This window comes from Cyrtonyx montezumae, unplaced genomic scaffold (assembly GCF_038088225.1).
Source record: "Cyrtonyx montezumae isolate F1298 unplaced genomic scaffold, pur_monq_1.0 scaffold_18, whole genome shotgun sequence".
Taxonomy (NCBI): Eukaryota; Metazoa; Chordata; class Aves; order Galliformes; family Odontophoridae; genus Cyrtonyx; species Cyrtonyx montezumae.
The window spans coordinates 1,277,286-1,299,755 of NW_027071914.1; the positions used below are offsets into that span (position 1 = coordinate 1,277,286).

At 52.3% G+C, this 22,470-nt stretch overlaps 1 protein-coding gene and 1 pseudogene across 1 annotated transcript in view; both read left to right on the top strand.

Annotated features, from left to right (window-relative positions):
- The first annotated feature begins 3,860 nt into the window (after positions 1 to 3,860).
- Positions 3,861 to 6,685, top strand: LOC136047747 (protocadherin beta-15-like; annotated as a pseudogene).
- Positions 6,686 to 18,751: 12,066 nt separating this feature from the next.
- Positions 18,752 to 22,470, top strand: part of LOC136047748 (protocadherin beta-15-like) — a 47,376-nt gene continuing 43,657 nt past the window's right edge. Inside the window, exon 1 of the mRNA XM_065735042.1 lies at positions 18,752 to 21,520. Within this exon, the coding sequence (XP_065591114.1) occupies positions 18,752 to 21,520 (2,769 nt within the window). The remainder of the gene's footprint in view (positions 21,521 to 22,470) is intronic.

The window sequence follows — 22,470 nt, forward strand, 5'->3', positions numbered from 1 at the left end:
TCAAAATCCCTAGCAATGCATCTAGACAGTGGGATCAATTTCACACACAGCGTGTTTGCTTGCAGTGTTAGAAGGATGGGATGCTGTCGAAATGGACTTGGAAAAACTTGAAAAGTGGACAGGCCTGTGTGAACTGACTGAGATTCAACAAGTTGAAGTGCAAGGTGTTGCACTTGGGTCAGGTCATTCCCAGTTTGAATGACGTCTGTGAGAAGAATTGTCTGAGAGCAACCTTGTCAGAAAGGAGTTGGAGTTTCTGGTGGACAAGAAGCTTGACACAAGCCATACTTATAAGTGCACACTTGCAGCCCTGAAGGCCAAACATATCCTGGACTCAGTCAAAAGGCGGACTTAGAATTGTTCAAGATACTTGCAAGGAGAGCCTCCTGGGATTTGTTGCTGAAGCGTAAAGGGGCCCAAGAAGGCTGGCCACTACTCAAGAAGGAAGTATGAAATGTGCAGGAGCAGGCCATCCTCATGCTGCAAGATGAGCTGTCAGGGAAGAAGGCCAGCATGGACGAACAGGGAGCTTTTCCTGCGGCTCCAAGGGAAAAAGAGAATTGTCCTCCTAAGGAAGAAAGGATGGACAATGCAGGGAGAGTACAAAGAAGTAGTTAGGTTGTGTAGGGAGAAAATTAAGGAAAATCCAGCTTCAACTCAACCTGTCCATTGATGTAAGTGGTAACAGAAAGATTTTACAAATCCATTAACAGTACAAGCAGGGCTTAGGAGAATCTTTGTCCTTTACTGGATGTGTTGGGGAATGTGATCACTGCGAATAAGGAAAAGGCTGAGGTTCTCAGTGCCTTCTTTAGGTTTGTCTTTTAAAGTCAGAGCAGTTATACTTGGGGTATTCTACCCCCTGTCCTGGATATCTGAGTTGGGGAGCAACGGAATATACCTATGGCAATTCTGGTGGAAAAAGTTATAGACCTACTGTTTCATCTGTTAGAGACATGTACTACTTCCCCATGTCAATGGGGCTGGATGGGATCCACCCAAGGGTGCTGAGGGAGCTGGTGGAGGCGATAGCCAAATCAGTTGCCAACACATACCAGCGTTTTTGCTCAATTGGAGAGATCCCAGTGGATTGGAAGCTAGATGGTGTGGCTACCATCTACAAGAAGATCTAGAAGTATGATCCAGGGAACTAGAGACCTATCAGCCTGACCTTGGTGCCAGGGAAGTTTCTGGAGTAGACAGGGAGGTCCTGCTTGACCAACATGAACTCCTTCTATGATCAAGTGACCCAGGAGGTGGATGAGGGAAAGACTGTTGAGGTAGATCACCTTGACTTCAGCACCGCCTTTAACACCGTCTCTTACAGTATTCTTTTGCAGAAGTTGTCAGCCTGTGGCTCAGACAAATACAGTCTTTGCTGAGTAAGGAACTGGATGGATGGCAAGACACTGAAAGAGGTTGTGAATGCGGTTATAACCAGCTGATGACCGGTCATGAGAGGTGTTCTTCAGGAGCCAGTATTGGGGCCTGTCCTGTTCAATATCTTTACAGATGATCTGGATGAGGGCAATGAGTGCACCCTCAATAAGTCTGCAGATGACACCAAATTGGCAGGAAGTGTAGATCTGCCTCAGTTTAAGAAGGACCTAAACTAAGATCAGAAGAGGCTGGATAGCTATGCTGATGCCAGTGGGATGAAGTTCAACAAGTCCATGTTCTGGGTCTTGCACATTGACCACAACAACTCCAGGTAATGCTACAGGCTTGGAACAGAGTTGCTGGGACACTGTGTAGAGGAAGCGAACTGGGGGTATTGAACAGGAGACAGCAGTGTGCCCAGGTGGCCAAGAAAGCCAATGGCATCCCGTCCTGTGTCAGAAATAGGGCAGCAAGCAAGAGCAGGGAAATAATTGTTCATCCTAACACAGCCCTGGTGAGGCCACACTTTGAGTTCTTGTTCAGTTTTGCCCCGCCCACTACAAGAAAGACATCAAAACAATGGAGCATGTTCAGAAAAGGACAGTGAAGCTGTTGAGGGATCTAGATCATTAGTCTTACGAGGACCAGATGTGGGAGATGGGATTGTTTATTCTGGAGAAAAGGAGGCCCAGACCTTATCGTTCTTTGCAGCTACCGGAAAGGGAGGTTGTGATGACGTGAGAGTTGGCCTCTTCTCCCATGTAAATAGCAGTAGGACTAGAGGGAATGGCCTCAGGTTGCACCTGGTGAAATTCACAATGGACAGTATGAAATATGTCTTCTCCAAGTGAGTGTGGAATTCACTACCCAATTAGGTGGTAGTCATCATCCCTGAAGGTGTTCAAGAAACCATTATATGTCATACTGAGAGACACAGTTTAGTGGGAGCTATTGGTGATAAGTGGGTGGTTGGACTGGATCATCTTAGAGGTCTTTTCCACCCTTGGTGATTCTATGATTCTAAGATCATGGAACAGATCATCCTGAAAGCAAGAATCACATGCGATATGAGGAATTGAACTAAGTCTGCCAGCAGGGCTTCACCAAGAATAGATCATATCTGACCAGTCTTGTGGCCTCCTATGAAGGAGAAAGGAATAGCAGATGATGCTGATACTTGGACATTGGCAAGTTCTTTGACACAGTCCCACATTACTCACTTTCCTCTTAGTGGTAGGGGTATGGATTTGAAGGGCAGACTTCTCAGTGGATAATAAATTAGTTGGATGGTCACAGCCAGAGGGTTGTGCTCAAGAGATTGATATCCAGGTGGAGATCCATCACAGGTGATTTCCCCCAGGGGTATGTCTTGGAAGGAGTGCTTTTAACCATCTTTATCAATGACATAGACTGTGAGAATCATTTCACACTCCCATTCCCTCCCCTCCCCTCTGCTGCATTCACATGAGATCCCACTTGGAGTAATTCATCCAGGCCTGTGGTGAACAGCACAGATATGGAGCTGTTGGAGCAGATGCAGAGGAGGCCACAAAAATTATCAGAAAGCTGGAGCACCTCTCCTATGACCAAATGCTGAGGTAGCAGGAATTGTCTATACAGAGAAGAGAAGGTTCTGGAGAGACATCATTGCAGCTTTCCATTTCTGTAAGGGATCTAGTAGAAAAGATGAGAGTGACTCTTTCTTTCCAAAGTGATAGTTTCAGTTTCAAAGTGATTTCCAAAGGTAGTGATAGTTCAAGGGGGTGAGTTTTGTTAGTGAGGGGAGATTAAAGTTTAGGTGACAAGATTTTTTTTGTTTAGGCAATGGTGAAGTAATGCAACAGGCTTCCACAAGAAGTTACAGATGCCTCATCCTTGGAGGCATTTATGGACAATTTTTGTATGGTCCAACGCAGAATGGTTGTAGGCAATCTTGACACTGCAGAGGAGACAGAAACAGATGGCACTGAAGTTTCATAGATGATAGAACTGGATGGCTTTTTAAAGATATTTCAGCCAGTACACAAAGAGATGCATTTCACACAGAAAATCATCATAGCGCCGTGTTCTGCACTCTGTTTGTGGGCAGTAAGCAAATTACTTTTGCAATTCCCTGTAAACAGTCTGACACCAGAACTCCTATTCCATACTGCTATGCGTCTGTCTTCTGAATTATGCTTTGCTGAACGAAAATGAGAGAAAAGGAAGATAATGCAACAATACCCAAAAGGAAATGACAGAAAACTTGGCCAATTCGGCAAAGCATGGATTAAAATAGTTCACGATGTAGATCCGGGAAGCGATACTAAAGCAGCACTGCGTGTGAGAGCGCTAATCCTGCTGCCAAACTTGGCGGGGATTTGCATTTCACTTTTAGGCTCGTGTGTGCAGGAGAGGAAATTCGAAGAGGAAAGTTCAACTCGGCAGAGCTGCTCGGAAGGCGAAGAAGGAGCTGTTCCCGGTTTGGACGCTGGGTGGGGATGTTGTCCAAGGAGCGGCAGCTGCCTGCGCCCGCAGCGCGCTTTCAGCTACAGACGCCCAGAAGAGCCTTGCGAGCCGCTCGGGAAGGGCGGCTGTGGGGGCACGGAGCCGGGCGCTCGGAGTCTTTGTAGCCGAGCTGCTCGGGCCGCGGTCTCGGGGCGGCCGAGCGAGGCTGCGAGCCATGGAGGCTGCTCGGAAAGGCCGGCTGCGGCGGAGAGGGACGGCGAGCGGTAGCCGGAGCGGAGGCGGCGGCGGCGGCGGCGGCGGCGGCGGCGAGAGGCGAGTGCTCTTGTGGCTCGTGTGCGTTTTCGTGTGTGAGAGCGGCGCCGAAACGCTGCGCTATTCTGTGGCGGAGGAAATGACCAGGGACTCGGTGGTGGGCAACGTGGCCCAGGACCTGGGGCTTTCTCCGAGCCAGCTCGCGGCTCGCAAGGCGCGCGTTGTGTCCGAGGGGAGCGAGCAGCGTTTCCGCCTCGATCCGCGCAGCGGCGTCCTGACGCTCACGGAGACGCTGGACCGAGAGCGCATCTGTCCGCACAGCGAGAGCTGCACGCTCATCTTTCAGCTTTTCTTGGAGAACCCTGTGCAGCTGATCCGCGCGGAGGTGGAAGTTTGGGACGTGAATGACAACTCCCCCGTGTTCCCGCAGAAGGAGATGTTTTTGGAGACATCGGAAACGGCAGCTCTCGGGTCTCGCTTCCTCCTGGAAAGAGCAAGGGATAAAGACATGGGGATTAACGGCGTGCAGAATTACAGCCTCTCGCCGAACGCTTATTTTTCCATAGCTGAAACTAGAGAATACGGAGCCAAATATGCGGAGTTAGTCCTACAGAGGAAGCTGGACCGCGAAGAGCAGCAGGAGCTACGTTTGGTGTTGACGGCCACGGACGGGGGCTCTCCGCCCAGGTCGGGCACGGCTGAGGTGCGTGTCGTGGTGCTGGATGCCAACGACAACATGCCGGTGTTCTCGCGGGAGGTGTACGAGGTGCGCGTGGCCGAGAACAGCCCCCCGGGGCAGCTGCTGGTGCGGGTCACGGCCGCGGATCCTGACGACGGCTCCTACGGCAAAGTGAGATACGCCTTCACTGAGATAACAGACGACTCCACCCAACTCTTCGACCTGGATGCTGCGACCGGGGAGATTCGAGTATCGGGTATGCTGGATTTTGAAGAAGCGAAAGCCCACAAACTGATGGTGAGAGCCACGGATGGTGGAGGTTTGTCTGCACACAGCAGTGTGGTCGTGGAGGTGCTGGACGTGAACGACAACGCGCCCGAGATCACGCTGAGCTTCGTGAGCGCGTCCGTCCCCGAGGACGCGCCGCCCCGCACCGTGGTGGCCGTGTTGAGCGTGCGGGACCGCGACTCGGGCGACAACGGGCGGACGGAGTGCGCCGTCGCCGGCGACGTGCCGTTCATCCTGACGGCCGCGTTCGCCGAGCACTACGAGCTGCGCACGAGCGCGGCCCTGGACAGGGAGACGACGGCGGAGTACAACGTGAGCGTGGTGGCGACGGACTGGGGCAGGGTGCGGCTGAGCGCTCGCGAAAGCGTGTTGGTGCGGATCGGCGACGTGAACGACAACGCGCCGCGCTTCACGCAGGCGCTGTACAGCATGTGGGTGAGCGAGAACGACGCGGCGTCGGTGCGGATCGGCAGCGTGAAGGCGACGGACTTGGACGCGGGCGCGAACGGGCGCGTGAGGTACGCGCTGTTGCGGGAGGAGGGCGAGGAGCGGCCCGCCGTGTCGGTGGACGCCGAGAGCGGGGCCGTGTCCGTGGTGCGGGCGCTGGACTACGAGGAGGTGCGCGCCGTGGAGGTGACGGTGTCGGCCGCCGACGGGGGCTCGCCGCCGCGGAGCGCCACGGCGCTGCTGCGGGTGCTGGTGCGGGACGAGAACGACAACGCGCCCGTGGTGCTGCACCCGCCGTCCGACGGCAGCGCGGCGCTGGGCGAGCTGGTGCCGCGGCGGGCGCGGGCGGGCTACCTGGTGGCCAAGGTGGTGGCGGTGGACGCGGACGCGGGGCAGAACGCGTGGCTGTGCTACGAGCTGGCCAAGGCGACGGAGCCGGGGCTGTTCCGCGTGGGGCTGCACAGCGGCGAGGTGCGCACGGCGCGGGCCGTGGGCGAGCGCGACGCGGCCCGGCACAGGCTGGTGGTGCTGGTGCGGGACCGCGGGCGGCCGCCGCGCTCCGCCAGCGCCACCCTCGCCGTCGCCCTGGCCGACGGCTTCTCCGAAGGCCACCTGCGGGCGAGCGAAGAGGCGCCGGCCGCCGAGCCCGACGGGCGGCTCACCCTGTACCTCAGCGTCTGCTTGGCCTGCGTGTCCGCGCTCTTCGTGGCCAGCGCGGCGGCCGCCGTGGCCGCCAAGGTGCGGCGGGCCCGGCGGGGCGAGCCGGGGACCTTGCCCACCTTCCCGCAGTCCGCCGCCGACAGCGGCGCCGGCTCCCTGTCCCGCAGCTACGTCTACGACGTCCGCCTCGCCGCCGGCACCGTGGACAGCGAGTTTCGCTTCCTCGGCCCTCTCTTCCCCTGCTTCCCCGCCGGGCTGCCGCAGGGCGCTGCCGACCAGCGGAGCTCGCTCTGCTCGGCCGGCCTCGGACAACAAGAAGGCGACTGGGCTGCGCAGGTGAGGAGCTGCGCGGAACCGGGGGAGCACGGGCGGAGCGCCCTCGGGGGTATTGGGGGGGATGGTTTGGGAGGGAGTTGGGGAGGGATCGCGTCTGAGCACGGCTGCGGGGCGGCAGTGATTATCCGAGAGGCTGTGGGGGAGGTAGGGGACGAGTCCCCGTACCGGGGGTGGAGCTCTGAAGTGTGGGTGTGAGGACGTGCTGTTGGAGGTATGTATGAAATTAGATGGGGAGGGATCGGCTCGAGTGCTTTGCGCAGCAGCGGGGAGAACCCGAGAGGCAATGGGGCTGGTGGCGTAGGGATTCCCGGAGACGGACGAGAGGATGGAGTGAATCTGCTGAATCGCTGCTGGGGTTCTGGGGTGCTCGCCGGGTGCGGGTTGCCTGCGCCTTAGCGTTTTGCTCCATGTCTGGAGTAGTTTCCGCGGGTGAATCCTGCGGTGTCCCCCCGAGGAGCACAGCTGGAGTGTGGGCAGATGTGAAGCAGGAGCGCATATGGGTAAGGCATACAGGGAGTTCTGTCTCCACGCTCTACAGCATCCTTTGGAGTGGAGCAGCAAGCTCCCAGCTTCGAGAATGGTCAGCTATCATATTGCTTCTGCAGAGCACGAAGGAAAGTGTAGTTGATATCACCTCAATATCTGTGTTCCATCCATTACTGTCCGAATTCCCACATCCATTGCCCAGTTCTTACCATTGGCATTAGATTGGCAGGTGAGGAGCTGCGCGGAACCGAGGGAGCACGGGGGGAACGTCCGGGGGGTGTGGGGACGGGGTGTGGGAGGTAGTGATGCAGGGAGCCTGGGAGTGATAGGCCCGAGTGCTTTGCGGGGTTGCAGGGAGTATCCGAGTGGCCGTGGGTGTGGTGGCGTTGTGTTCCCTTGGGCGGGACAAGAGGGCGGAATTGGTCCCGTATCCGCCGCTGGGTTCACAGCTTCTCCCCGGGTGCGTGCTGCCCGTCTTCTGCCTCTGGCTCTGGGTCCGGAGGTGTTGCTGCGGGTGATATCCGTGGTGTCCTCCCGAGGATTGCGGCTGGAGCGTGGGCAGATGCGAAAGGGGAGGACAGATGGGTAAGGCACACAGCAGTTCCTGCCCCAGCCTGTCCTGCCCTCTATATAACCCACTGGGATGCGGCATCATGGTCATTATTCCTCTAGGCATCAGCAATAGTTCCTTTTGTTCCTGCACAGCCTTAGTTTCTGCAGGGCTGATATCACCTCTGTGTTTGTGTTCCTTCTCTGCAGGGCTGATATCACCTCTGTGTTTGTGTTCCTTCTATTACTGTCCAAATTCCCACATCCATTGCCCACTTCATTCCGTTGGCTTTAAACATGTAATTTAGTTGTTACAAAAGTGTTTGGGTTTCTTCCCTGCTCCCTGATTCAGGATGATAATATTTGAGGGCTTAATATGTCTATAAATCTCACTATAGGGTTTTAACTTTGTGTTGTTTAGATTAGACATTTATGTCCTTGCCCTGCTCTTTCTTTGTCTCTACATTTTGAGGAGTGGTGTCCCAGTCACATTCATTCTAGATGAGCCTTGTCAGCTTCTCATTGGCACCTACTTCCCATTACAGCCCCAGTGTCTGCCCCCCACATTGTTCTTTGCAGGGCCCAGCTCCCTTCTCTGACGCGGCAGAGGAAAAGACCACTTTGGATCAAAGCCCCTGGTTCAGCAGTCAGTAAGGGCGGGGAAGGAGAAACATCTCTGTCCTCATGGGCTGACATCTTCGAAGGGAAATGAAAGGGAGAATGAACATGCACCTGAAATATGCCCAGGGAAGTGGAAATCTTCTGTGTGTGAATGGAGGGACAGTCCTCTGAAGCAGTATTTTATTCTTGTAGTCATTTTGAAAGTCTGATGCATTTGCAGGTTGTTGCATGCTAGGGACACTCAGATGCGATATTTAATTGTGATAATGCTATTGCTCCTATGTGTTAAGTGGAAAATGGAAAACGAAAAGATTCTGATCTTCTAGTTAACATTTTTGCTCGTCAGCTTTTGTGCATCCCTTGTTGTTGTCAAGTGGTCACTGTAAGAGTGTAATTTATTCCATGCCAGGCTGTGTAGCTGTTAATCAAAGTTAAATGTTGACAACAGGAGTATTGTTTAATACCACTGAGAAGCTAGCTGCCATGGAGATGGCTGACAGTGCACATTCATCCAGGAGTTCCCTATTTCTGCATGATGTAAAGAGGGCTCATTCAGAATTGTATTCCTGTTTGTTTTGTTGCATTTTCTTTCCCAACACAAAGTGGAAAGGAATGGTTTAAAGTAATGGTTTAAAGGAATGGTCTAAAGGAATTTCAAGAAATGTGCTATTTATCCTTTCTCACATATTTCGAAGAGCTGTAATGCCTGGTGACAGGTATTCATAAAATTTGCTTGGAAATCAAATAGAATATGAACTTCAGTGAGTTAAGAGGTGCATTAAGGATCACTGTTGTTGTTCCCTCCTTCTACAGCTGAAGCTGAAGGATAACATGTGAAGGCAATCACTGTGGGAAGTGTCTGGGGAAAATGTTCTCAGCCCAAATTTATTCCCTGCCATAGTGTTGCCAGCAATCAGGTTACAATAAAACAAGTGGACGGGTCCACCTTCCTCTGTCTGAGGTCCCAGGGGTGAATCAGGAGCAGTGGTAGGAGCACAAGGAAACAGATAGCAGCTGGTACTGTCACTGTTGTGTGGCATGAATGAGGAGCTGCATTCCCAACTGTATGTGCCAGTGGTGGCCTACACCTGAGTTTTGTAACAAGTTTCTGTGTTGCTCATTGTCCTGTATTCCTCTGGAAATGAGCTTGTTTCATTGTAATGGCTGGTATGATGGTTTGTTTTCCCATGAAGAGGAAAAGCACGTTTAGAACAGTGACGATTTAGTCATTGATGAGCAGTGCTGCACAGGGCCAGGTACATTTCAGCTTCTTGTAGTGTCCTGTGACTGAATGGGCTGGTGGTGCACAAGCAGGTTGGAGGGGGCAGAGCCATGGTAGCTGCCCTACACTGTCCAAAGAGGTATTGTCATCCACGTAACATCAGCCAGAGCTATGAAAGTGGGGAGATGTCAGGGGTGGGTGTCAGCTGCTGCTCGTGAATTGGCTGGGCATGTCAGCAGGTGCTGAGGAATTGCACTGTGCATCTCTTGTTCTCTTTTTCTCTTTCTCTCTCTCGTCTCTATCTCAGCCTCTGTATTTCTTGTATGTATCTCACTGTCTCAATTTCTCCCACTATCGGTTTCTCAATATTTCTCCCTCTATCTGGAACTCTGTATCAGTACCTCAACCCTCACCTGTTTTTATTTTGTCTCAGGAGTTCTACTTTGGTTTTGTTTTCTCACTCTCCCTCATCCCACTGGAAGACTATGGTGCCTAATGCATACATGGTGCTGAGCTGCTGCCAGGTTAAACAACAACAGTTCCTGTTGGAATCTAATTTGCTGCCCAAAGGGCTGACATAACCACAGATCTTATCAGAGTGCATTACAAAAGAACTGTTATGTGAGTTATAGTAGTTGAGTAGCCTCGAGCAAAAACTTAGATTTTTAGTAATTTTCATAAGCCTTTCAGAGTCAGAGTGTTTTCTAAGAACTATTTTATTTCACACTTTACTTGCTCTATATATTCCTTGCTGTGCTGTTTACCATCTCTGAGGGATGGAAGAAGATAACAGTTCTGCTTTTAGCAGTAACACTGGGTTATGATATATTAGAGATACTGCTCAGGAGAGTCAGCTGGTGTTTGTAATCCACAGTGTCAACATCTTTGTACTTAGGGAACCATCTGTAAGAAACTATCAATAATTAGACATTTTCCTTCGTGTCCTTTGGGAGCCAGACTACGGGAGCCTGAACGGGCCATGTTTTCCACCACTTCCTCACTCTCCCTTTCTCCTTCACCTACCCCTTTTTCTCTTGGTTAGTTTCTCCTGACAATGTGAAATATCCTTGATATGTTCGAACCAGCATGATCCTACTGCTGTGTCTCCTGAACACGTTTCTGGTATTGTCTTTGATAATACAGCCCTGAGATCTGCCCTGACAGTAATTTCTGAGTGTCAGGCTGTGTGGGAGGATATCAGCTGACCCCTACGAGATTGGGCACCCTCGGTATTTTGGAACTGCACCCCATAAAAAGTGTGGGATCCAGAGAATCTGACAAAATATTTGCAACAGATATGCCATCACTCTTGAAGTTGTAGAGAGGCATCAATTAGTGCAACACTGTCATGGTTTTACCATTTTTGTTACTGGTATTCTACATCATAACAAAATGGCATGCATTGGGAGTTAAAAAGTTAAAGCTCCAGCTCCGTGGGTCATCCATAGTTCTGGGTGTAGCTGTCTCAGAAGAGAATAAGAACTGCGTACCCCAGAGGACTTTGTGTTGCTTTGCATTTTTTCCGTTTTCCGCTCAGAAGAAAAGATTAAAACTATTTCCGTGTCACAAGAGGCAGGCTCTTCCTTTTCAAATTGACCCAGCATCGGGTACTCACTAGCCATCTCACCTTCAGTGTTTAGTGTAAAACATTTGTTGTTGTTGTTTTTTTTGGACACACACTCTCATTTTATTTGATTTATTAGCTTCAATTCCAATTATATTGTATTATATTGTGTAGTTTTGCATTTTGATATCTTAGTTAGTAAATTAGCTTTCCACCCCAGATCGTTCCTGTTGGCTTTTCTTTAGGCCAGTCTCCCTTTTCCGTTTCCCCTTCTTTTTCCCAGAGCATGGGTCCATGGGTCCCTTGCCCCACTCATCATGGAACCGAGCCGAACCAGCCCATAAACAGCTGAGAAAAGTGCTGGGGCCTGGCCTATGCCTACTGCACCCTGATCAGTGCTATTCAGCACACTCGAGGGAAGAGAAGTTCTCCAACTCTGATGACAATGTGACAGGCCCTGTGGCTGCTGCAGCTTCTGTGATAGGCCCTGCAGTTTCTTCAGCCCTCATTGCAGTTCCTATGGTTGCTTTGAGGCCTGTGACAGTTACCGTGGTGGGTCAAGCCCTGTTACATGTTCTGTGGCTGTTCCAACTACCATATCAGTTCTGTACTTACTGCAAACTATGCTATGGTCACTCCAAGTCTTATATTCTCGCCCGTGGTTGCTTCACATTCTGTGGCAGGCCCTGTAATTTCACCAGGTCTCACTACAGTCCATGTAAATGCTCCGTATCTAGTGACAAGTGCTGCTATTTTTTCAACTGCCGTGAGAGGCCTTGCAGTTGCTCCAACCCATGCAACAGGCCCTGCAGTTTCCCAATCTCTTGATACTATCTCTGTGTTTGCTGCAACTCTATATGCCCTATGGTTTCACCAACCCCCACAGAGGGACTATAGCTCTTCAAACTAATTTGACAGATGTGAGGTTCCACCTTCCCCTGCAATTGGCCCTGTAGATGCTCCAACCCATTCAACACACTTTGTGGTTGCTCCAAATCCCACAGAAAGCCCTACAAATGCTCCAACTCCTGCAGCAGGCCTTGAAGGTGTTCCAATCTTCAAGACAGACTCTGCTCTTTCTGTTCAGAGAAGGGCAACAAAACTGGTGAGGGATCTGGAGCACAAGTCTTATGAGGAGTGGCTGAGGGAGCTGGGATTGTTTAGTCTGGAGAAAAGGAGGCTCAGAGGAGACCTTATCGCACTCTACCACTTCCTGAAGGGGGGTTGTGGCAAGGAGGGGGTGGGCCACTTCTCCCTGATAAATAATGACAGGATGAGAGGGAATGGCCACAAGTTGCACCGGGGAAGATATAGATTAGACCTGAGGAAACATTTTTTTTCTGAAAGAGTGGTCAGGCACTGGAATGGCCTGCCTAGGGAGGTGGGTGAGGCACCATCCCTAGCGCTGTTCAAGAAGCATTTAGATGAGGTGCTAAGGGATTTGATTTAGTAGTTCAGTGGGTAGGGATGGTGATAGGAAGCTGGTTGGACTAGATGATCTTGTAGGTCCTTTCCAATCTAATGAACCTATGACTCCTGACTGTGCAGGAGCATTTATTCGAGTATGGAGTTGTTCATTACAAGTTGCAGAAAACACTGAAGAAGAGGAGTAATGGAGTCAGTGTGCAGAAATAAAGGCTATCCCGCTGGCTTTGGACATTGCTGAATGAGAAAAGTGGTGGGCGTTCTGACTCTACACTCACTCATGAATGATGGAAAATTCTCCCTGGGAGTGGCTACTACCACACAAGCAGAGAAACCAGTAGCACAGAGGTTATCCCCTCATGTTTGCTGCCCATTTTGAGAAGATGATTACAACATGATAGATGATCATCTGTCAGTGTTCCTGGTCAACTGCATAGGTCCCAGAGGACTGGAAGCTTGCCGATATGAGTCCAATCTACAAGAAGGGTAGTAAGGAAGATCAAGGGAACTGCAGGCCTGTCAGTCTGACCTCAGTGCCAGGAAAGGTTACAAAGCATGTGTTGAACACGTGGGGGATGAGGTCTAGCAAGCATGGGTTCATGAAAGGGAGGTCCTGCTTGACCAACCTGATCTCCTTCTATGATCAATTGACCCGCCTGGTGGATGAGGGAAAGATTGGATTCAGTCTACTTGGAGTTCAGCAAAGCCTGCAACACTGACTTCCACCGTACTGTCTAGCAGAAGCTGGCAGCTCTGTGGCTTGGACAGGTACACACAGCCGGGTAAAAAACTGGCTGGAGGGCTGGGCCTAGAGATTAGAGGTGAATGGAGTTACATGCAGCAGATGAGTGGTCATGAGTGGTATTCTGCAGGGGGCGGTTTTGGGGCCTGTTCTTTTCAATATCCTTAGTGATATCTGGATGAGGGCATTGGGTGCACTCTCAGTAAGTTTGAAGATGACACCAAGTTGGCAGGAAGTGTAGATCTACTAGACCATAGGCAGGCTCTACAGAGCACTCTGGTCAGGATGGATCACTGGTCAGAGACCAACTGGATGAAGTTCAACAAATCCAGCTACTGGGTCCTGTACTTTGGACACGACAAACTTGGACAGTGTTACAGACTTGGGGCAGAGTGGCTGAAAGTCTGTGTAGATGAAATGGACCTGGAGTATTGGTCAGTGCTTGGCTGAACATGACCTAGCAGTGTGTTCAGGTGTCCCAGAAAGTCAAAGGCATCCAGGCTTTTGTCAGAAATAGTGTTGCAAGCCGGTGTAGGGAGTGATTGACCCTATATACTCAGCCCTGGTGAGAACATAGCTTGATTGCTGTGTTCAGTTTTGGGTCTCTCACTACAGGAAAGACATTGAGAACCTGGAGTGTGTTTAGAATAGGACAGTAAAGCTGGTGATGGGTCTGAGGCACAAGTCTTATGCATAGCAGCTGAGAGAGCTGTGATTGTTTATTCAGGAGAAGAGGCTCAGGAGTGATCTTATCACTAGAGGTGATATGACCTCTATGCTAGAGCTCCCTTCCAACCCCTACAATTCTGTGATTCTGTGATCACTCTCTGTAACTACCTGAAGGGAGGCTCTGGTGAGGTGGGAGTCAGCCTCTTCTCTCAAGTATCTATCAGGAAGAGTAGAGGGAATGGGCTTTGGCTTTGAATCTGGGAAGATTCAAAGTGGACATTAGGAAACAATTCTCTGAGGGACTGATCAGGAACTGGAATTCACCAGGGAGGTGGTGGAATCAAAATCCCTGGCACTGTTCAAGAAATATACAGATATTATATTCAGGGATGTGGTTTAGTTGAACTGTTGCTGATGGGTGGATGGTTGGACTGGATGATTTTAGAGGCAATTCCTAGTCTTAGAGATTCTGTGATTCCATGAGAATTACATAATGTAAAATTCTCACATTCTCAGGAGCTGTGCCCCTGACTAACATCCAAACAATCAGCAGATGGATAAGCTGCAGGACTGAAATGGTTCAGGTAGCTGTGGGCAGGCAACATACAGGTGTGTTATTTACTGCCCAATGGGCCTGCTTTTCCTTTCACACAATTCTAGACCTGAAGGAGAAGAGCAACATGTCATTTGTGAACTGAGGGCAGTCAGAGTTGGAAGTGTCTTCAGAAGTTCTTCTCTGCCTGGATCTGTTCCCAGTTATACAAGCACCAAAGACAAAGTTGCAGTAAGCAAAGTTATGGGTCCACCCTCCTCTCCCTGAGGTGAGAATGGCCAGTCAAGAGCATAAGCAAATGGATCCCAGGTGTCACTCTCACTTTTGCATGACAGGAATGGGGAACTGCGTATAGCAGAAGAAAACAATGATAGTATCTTCTAACAGGATACAAGCACAATGAAACAATAACAGGTATAAAAAAAAAGAAGGAAAATTATCTCATTCTCTTAACGAGAGGTGACAACTCAAAAGGATTCCAGCCTCTGTCCAGAGAGATGCCACTCCCTCATCTGTTGACCATTAAATGAGGTGTGGAGATGTGGATCCAGGCTCCACTCCTTTCAGTCACTGAGATACACCTTGTGCTCAAGAATTGGTTCAGTCTGTGACCTGGCAATTCCACTGCAAGCTGCATTCCCAACTTTGTCGACTGAAGCTCTCGGCCCATGGCTGCTCGTAGTAGAAATGTTGTTGTTCCTGATTACAACTGTAATTTCAGAGATAGTAATTATTACAAATAGATGGATGGATAGATGGATGCACTGCATGAAGGAAGACTTACGAAAGACTTCATTTTCTTGCTGACTTTCCCCTTAACTTGCTGCAGGTTAAAAATCAGTCAGCTCTCTGATTTGGTATTGCAGGCATGGTGGAGGAGCCATGAGACACATCTGAGCTTCATGCTGTGGGAGGCAGAACTGGTATTACCATGCTGACAGCTGGGGCTGTGCAAGGGCTGGTGCAGGCAGCCCCATGCCCTGTTGGAAAAGTAGATGCTCTGGGGTGGAAGTTTTGAAGGATGTTAGGTTCATAGGTTCATGGGTTCATAGGGTTTTGAGGAAATATTTTTTATCTGAAAGAGTGGTCAGGCACTGGAATGGCCTGCCTAGGGAGGTGGTTGAGGCGCCATCCCTAATGCTGTTCAAGAAGCGTTTAGATGAGGTGCTAAGGGATTTGATTTAGTAGTTCAGTGAGTAGGGATGGTGATAGGAGGATGGTTGGACTAGATGATCTTGTAGGTCCTTTCCAACCTAATGAACCTATGAAGGAGGGAAGGAGAGAAGAAAGGATAGAAAACGGAGTTTTTCCAGTGCTATTTTGCCTGTCATGCTTCTGAGACAAAAGAATGTAAGAGCAAAGCACTACAGTGGCTGCATCTGAGTGAAGCTGGGGGGCCTGCCTTTACACTAACAAGAAGAAACTCCTACAGCTGGTTAAGCTAGAGAACTACTCTGCGTTGCTTTTTCAAGTAGAGTCAATGAATTTGCAACGAGGGGACTACAAAACATCAAGAGAATTCATATCTTTTGGAATGATGCTGAAGGGATTGGAAGCACAGGTAGTGTTCTACTTCCCCAAAGTTGTTTATAAGGAGAGAGAACCTCTAAGAAAGTATCACAGCTTAAAACCCATCTTAGTTTCTTCTATTCTAATGCATACATCGTGGGAAATAAGCAGAAGCTGGAAGCCACAACTTTGAAAATTAGTGAACTATTACCTATTTGGTATCACAGAAATGTGGTGTGAAAATTTACTTACACAACTGGAGCACTGCAATCAAGAGCCACAGACTCTTTACAATAGTTAGGCAGGGAAGGATGGGCAAGAGTGTTACTGGCTAGGAAGGCTGGGGAAACTATAGAGCCTTGAGCTTCATGTCTGTGCTGGGGAAGATCCTCCCAGAAACCACTTTAAGACACATGCAAGAAAAGAAACTGATCTGAGACAGCCAGCATTGCTTCATCAATTGCAAGTTATGTCCAACCAATCTGGTGTAATTCTATGGTGGTGCAACAGCATCAGTGGACAAAGGAAAAGTAAATGATGTCATCCACATGGACATTGCAAGGCCTTTGACGTGTTCCCACACATCATCTTTACCTGTAAGTTTGAGGGGTATGGATCTGAAGGATGGACTGTTCAGTGGATGAGTAATTGAATTATTTGGATGGTCGCAGCAATAGGATTGTGGTTAAATGAGTTATGTTCAAGTAGAAACTGGTGATGAGTGGAGTCCCCTAGAGGTCTGTCCTGCGACCAGTGCTCTTCAACATCTCTCTCTATCAATGACTTACACAGTGGCATGAAATGCACCCTCAGAAAGTTTGCAGATGACACTGATCTGAGTGGCCCAGTTGATGCAATAGGTGCTAGGTTTGTTATCCTAAGGCCTTGGAGAAGCTTGAGAAGTGAGATGTGAATGAGATGATGTTCAACGTGTACATGTGATAGACTTGGACTTGGATCAGGCAGTGTCCAGGTTTGTGTACATTGTGGGAGAAGAGCTAACTGAGGGCATCCCTGTGGAGGACTCAGAGTTTCAGGTGCATGAAGAGCTTGACATGAGCCATAAATGCATGCTTGCAGACCAGATGACCAACTGTGTTGTGGTCTTCATCAAAAGAGTGGTGGCTAGCAGAGTGAGGGAGCTGACTGTCCCCCTCTGTTTCGCTCTGATGAGGACCTACCTGGAATGTTCTGTCAAGGTTTATGGCCACCAGCACTGACATGGAACAAATGGAGCAAAACCAGTGGAATCCATGAAGATGTAATGCTCTGCAATGAAGGAAAGCTGAGGCAGACTGACTTGTTCAGCCTAGAGAAGAACCACACTGTGGCTTTCCAATAGTTCTGACTTAGCTTACAAAAAGGAAGGAAATTGATTTTTTACATCCCTTCTATTCTGCACATGTCTATGACTCTGGAGGTCCTAAATGCTATTAAAAATACCACAGTAGGGTTCAGAGTGCCTAAACATGGACACATGTGAGTGCTAAGTCTCAGTGATCAGGCACTTCCCATGTGGGCTACATGTATCTTGCTGCAGAGGGATGCTCTCCTTGGCACCAGTCACACTCTTCTGGAGCCTACCACCAGAGGCTTTGGGAAGGAGCAGTGTAACACTATAACCATATAACCCTGACCAGTTCTGTACGAAAAGCCATAGTATGTGGGAGCATCTCTAGTTGTCTCAACACACTTGACCACTCACTGGTGGCACCATGGGGGCTGGTAGAGTCACCATCCCTGGAAGGCTGCAATAAAGGGATAGATTTGACATTGAGTGATATCATTTAGTGGACCTGTGGGGTGGGCTGATGTTGGACTTGGTGATCCTGGTGGTCCTTTCTCTCCCCTGCTCAGGATGCTTTTCTGAGGAGACCGTTGCTTCCAGACAAGGTTTAGGCAAGTGAATTACTGATGCCAAGGTTACAGCAATTCGCACAGCCTCTTCCATGTCCCAGGAGAAGTTCATCTCCATTTGGCAGGATCTTTTTGAAAAAGTGAGGTTTTGTTTGAGGAATTTCACCATTACCAGCTTTTCTAGAGCCATCACCTACAGAAGGAAGCTGAAATGAAATTACCCGTGTTGAGCAGTTTACCATATTTTGGCATGTCTGACCAACATAATATAATCCATATAGCAGATATGCTTTTTACTTAACCAGTTATTGATCCAAAGTTCCGTGTAGCTCCTTTTATCTCCATTCCTTAGCTACAGTACAACATGGAAAGTGCAGGAAATTAAAACACTTTATTACAAAAAAGCAAATTTGATAAGGTAAAAAAACACAGCAGAAGAAATACAGGCCACCTTGACATGCTTTCAGTATTTGGGTAATTTTGGAGGTAGATGGGTTGTTGTATTAGATTATCTTAGGGGGGTTTCCCAGCCTTGATGAGTCCTCCTGACTCTTCCCTTTCACGGTATCTTTTCAGGTACTCAAAAAATGTTGTATTTCCAAACTCTCTAAGAAGGGAGAATATGTTTGCCACGACAGGGAAGAAAGGTGTTCTTCACACAGGAAAGTGTTAGAGACCTAGGTACGTTGGGTTAGGTGTGATAGTTTGTAAACAAAAGAATATCAGCTTTCTGTTTTAGAACTACTGTTACTTTATTATAATGGCATGCTGGAATGATGGTGAAGCATTTCCTTACAGCACCTTTCCTTGTAACATCTCTGGCATCAGATTTCCTATTCAGTACTGGTGTGTGGCTGTGCTGCACCTCCAGTTAATTACCATTTGCAAAGGAAAAAGAAGAGAAAACGAGAAAAATGCGACTATGCACTCCAAAGGAAGTGACAAAACAGTTTACAAGTACCACACAGCACAAAGGAAAAGAGTTCTCGGTGGAGTTCCAGAAAATGATACCGAGAGAAACACTGTGTGTGCGGGCAGTATTCCTGCTGCCAAACTTGGCGAGGATGGACAGTGAGTTTTGGACTCGTGTGTGCAGGAGGAGAGGAGATTCGAACAGCAAAGTGCAGATCGGCAGAGCTTCACGGAAGGCGGAGAAGGAGGTGTTCCAGGTTTGGACGCTGGGTGGGGATGTTGTCCACGGAGCGGCAGCTGCCTGTGCCCGCAGCGCGCTTTCAGCCGCAGAGGCCCAGAAGAGCCGTGTGAGCCGCTCGGGAAGGGCGGCTGTGGGGCCACGGAGCCGGGAGCTAGGGGTCTTTGTGGCCGAGCTTCTCTGGCCGCGGTCGCCGAGCGGCAGCGCCGCGTCTCGGGGCCGCCGAGCGAGGCTGCGAGCCATGGAGGCTGATCGGAAAGGCCGGCTGCGGCGGAGAGGGACGGCGAGCGGGAGCCGGAGCGGCGGCGGCGGCGGCGGCGGCGGCGAGAGGCGAGTGCTCTTGTGGCTCGTGTGCGTTTTCGTGTGTGAGAGCGGCGCCGAAACGCTGCGCTATTCTGTGGCGGAGGAAATGGCCAGGGACTCGGTGGTGGGCAACGTGGCCCAGGACCTGGGGCTTTCTCCGAGCCAGCTCGCGGCTCGCAAGGCGCGCGTTGTGTCCGAGGGGAGCGAGCAGCGTTTCCGCCTCGATCCGAGCAGCGGCGTCCTGACGCTCACGGAGACGCTGGACCGAGAGCGCATCTGTCCGCACAGCGAGAGCTGCACGCTTATCTTTCAGCTTTTCTTGGAGAACCCCTTGCAGCTGATCCACGGGGAGGTGGATGTTCGGGACGTGAACGACAACTCGCCCGTGTTCCCTCAGAAGGAGGTGGTTTTGGAGATTTCCGAAACTGCATCCACCGGGTCACGGCTGCCCCTAGAAGTAGCTCGTGATATGGACGTGGGGCTGAACGGTGTGCAAAATTACACCCTCTCCCCAAACTCTCATTTTTCCCTAGCTCTTGAAAAAGGAAAAGGCGGTGCCAAATACCCGAAGCTCGTTCTGCAGAAGCAGTTGGACCGCGAAGAGCAGCGGGAGCTACGTTTGGTGCTGACGGCCACGGACGGAGGCTCTCCGCCCAGGTCGGGCACGGCTGAGGTGCGTGTCGTGGTGCTGGATGCCAACGACAACATGCCGGTGTTCTCGCGGGAGGTGTACGAGGTGCGCGTGGCCGAGAACAGCCCCCCGGGGCAGCTGCTGGTGCGGGTCACGGCCGCGGATCCCGACGACGGCTCCTACGGCAAAGTGCGATACGCCTTCACTCAGGAATCGCATACGTCACAAGAGCTATATAGTCTGAATGCAGAGACCGGAGAAATTCGTGTCTCTGGAAACCTGGACTTTGAGGAAGCAGAATTCTACGAAATTGAAGTGAAAGCAACGGACGGAGGTGGTCTCTATGCTTACTGCAAAGTGCACGTGGAAGTGCTGGACGTGAACGACAACGCGCCCGAGATCACGCTGAGCTCCGTGAGCGCGTCCGTCCCCGAGGACGCGCCGCCCCGCACCGTGGTGGCCGTGTTGAGCGTGCGGGACCGCGACTCGGGCGACAACGGGCGGACGGAGTGCGCCGTCGCCGGCGACGTGCCGTTCATCCTGACGGCCGCGTTCGCCGAGCACTACGAGCTGCGCACGAGCGCGGCCCTGGACAGGGAGACGACGGCGGAGTACAACGTGAGCGTGGTGGCGACGGACTGGGGCAGGGTGCGGCTGAGCGCTCGCGAAAGCGTGTTGGTGCGGATCGGCGACGTGAACGACAACGCGCCGCGCTTCACGCAGGCGCTGTACAGCATGTGGGTGAGCGAGAACGACGCGGCGTCGGTGCGGATCGGCAGCGTGAAGGCGACGGACTTGGACGCGGGCGCGAACGGGCGCGTGAGGTACGCGCTGTTGCGGGAGGAGGGCGAGGAGCGGCCCGCCGTGTCGGTGGACGCCGAGAGCGGGGCCGTGTCCGTGGTGCGGGCGCTGGACTACGAGGAGGTGCGCGCCGTGGAGGTGACGGTGTCGGCCGCCGACGGGGGCTCGCCGCCGCGGAGCGCCACGGCGCTGCTGCGGGTGCTGGTGCGGGACGAGAACGACAACGCGCCCGTGGTGCTGCACCCGCCGTCCGACGGCAGCGCGGCGCTGGGCGAGCTGGTGCCGCGGCGGGCGCGGGCGGGCTACCTGGTGGCCAAGGTGGTGGCGGTGGACGCGGACGCGGGGCAGAACGCGTGGCTGTGCTACGAGCTGGCCAAGGCGACGGAGCCGGGGCTGTTCCGCGTGGGGCTGCACAGCGGCGAGGTGCGCACGGCGCGGGCCGTGGGCGAGCGCGACGCGGCCCGGCACAGGCTGGTGGTGCTGGTGCGGGACCGCGGGCGGCCGCCGCGCTCCGCCAGCGCCACCCTCGCCGTCGCCCTGGCCGACGGCTTCTCCGAAGGCCACCTGCGGGCGAGCGAAGAGGCGCCGGCCGCCGAGCCCGACGGGCGGCTCACCCTGTACCTCAGCGTCTGCTTGGCCTGCGTGTCCGCGCTCTTCGTGGCCAGCGCGGCGGCCGCCGTGGCCGCCAAGGTGCGGCGGGCCCGGCGGGGCGAGCCGGGGACCTTGCCCACCTTCCCGCAGTCCGCCGCCGACAGCGGCGCCGGCTCCCTGTCCCGCAGCTACGTCTACGACGTCCGCCTCGCCGCCGGCACCGTGGACAGCGAGTTTCGCTTCCTCGGCCCTCTCTTCCCCTGCTTCCCCGCCGGGCTGCCGCAGGGCGCTGCCGACCAGCGGAGCTCGCTCTGCTCGGCCGGCCTCGGACAACAAGAAGGCGACTGGGCTGCGCAGGTGAGGAGCTGCGCGGGACCGGGGGAGCACGGGCGGAGCGCCCTCGGGGGTATTGGGGGGGATGCTTTGGGAGGGAGTTGGGAGGGATCGCGTCTGAGCACGGCTGCGGGGCGGCAGTGATTATCCGAGAGGCTGTGGGGGAGGTAGCGGACGAGTCCCCGTACCGGGGGTGGAGCTCGGAAGGGTGGGTGTGGGGACGTGCTGTTGGAGGTATGGATGCAATTAAATGGGGAGGGATCGGCTCGAGTGCTTTGTGCAGCAGCGAGGAGAACCCGAGAGGCCGTAGGTCTTGTGGCGTAGGGATTCCCGGAGACGGACGAGAGAATGGAATGAATCTGCTGAATCGCTGCTGGGGTTCTGGGGTGCTCGCTGGGTGCGGGCTGCCAGCGTTTTGCTCCATGTCTGGAGTAGGTGAGGAGCTGCGCGGAACTGGGGGAGGTGGGTACGTGCTGTGGGAGCTAGGGATGCAGAGAGTTCGGAGTGATCGGCCCGACTGCTTTGCGGGGCGACAGGGAGTATCCGAGAAACCGTGGGGGTGTGGTGGCGGAGGTGTCCCCGGGGCGGGAGAAAGCTCCGGAGTCGGTCCCGGAACCGCCGCTGGCTTCTGGGCTTCTCGGGTGCGGGTTACCCGCGTTACGCTCTGCCTCTGGCTCCGTGCTGGAGGATATTCTGCGGTTGACGTCCGTGATGTCACCCCGTCGGGTGCGGGTGGAGCGTGGGCAGATGCGAAGCTGGAGAGCGGATGGGTAAGGCACACAGTGCGTCCTGTCCCCGCACTCTATACTATCCAACTGATTGGTGTGGGTGGCGACACGAAGGCCACTGCAGCTATAAGCAATAGGTTCCATTTGTTCCTGCACCCTTAGTTTCTGCAGTACTGGTAACACCTCAGTGTTTGTTTCCCCTCTGTCCAAATTCCCATATCCATTGACCACTTCATTACATTGGCT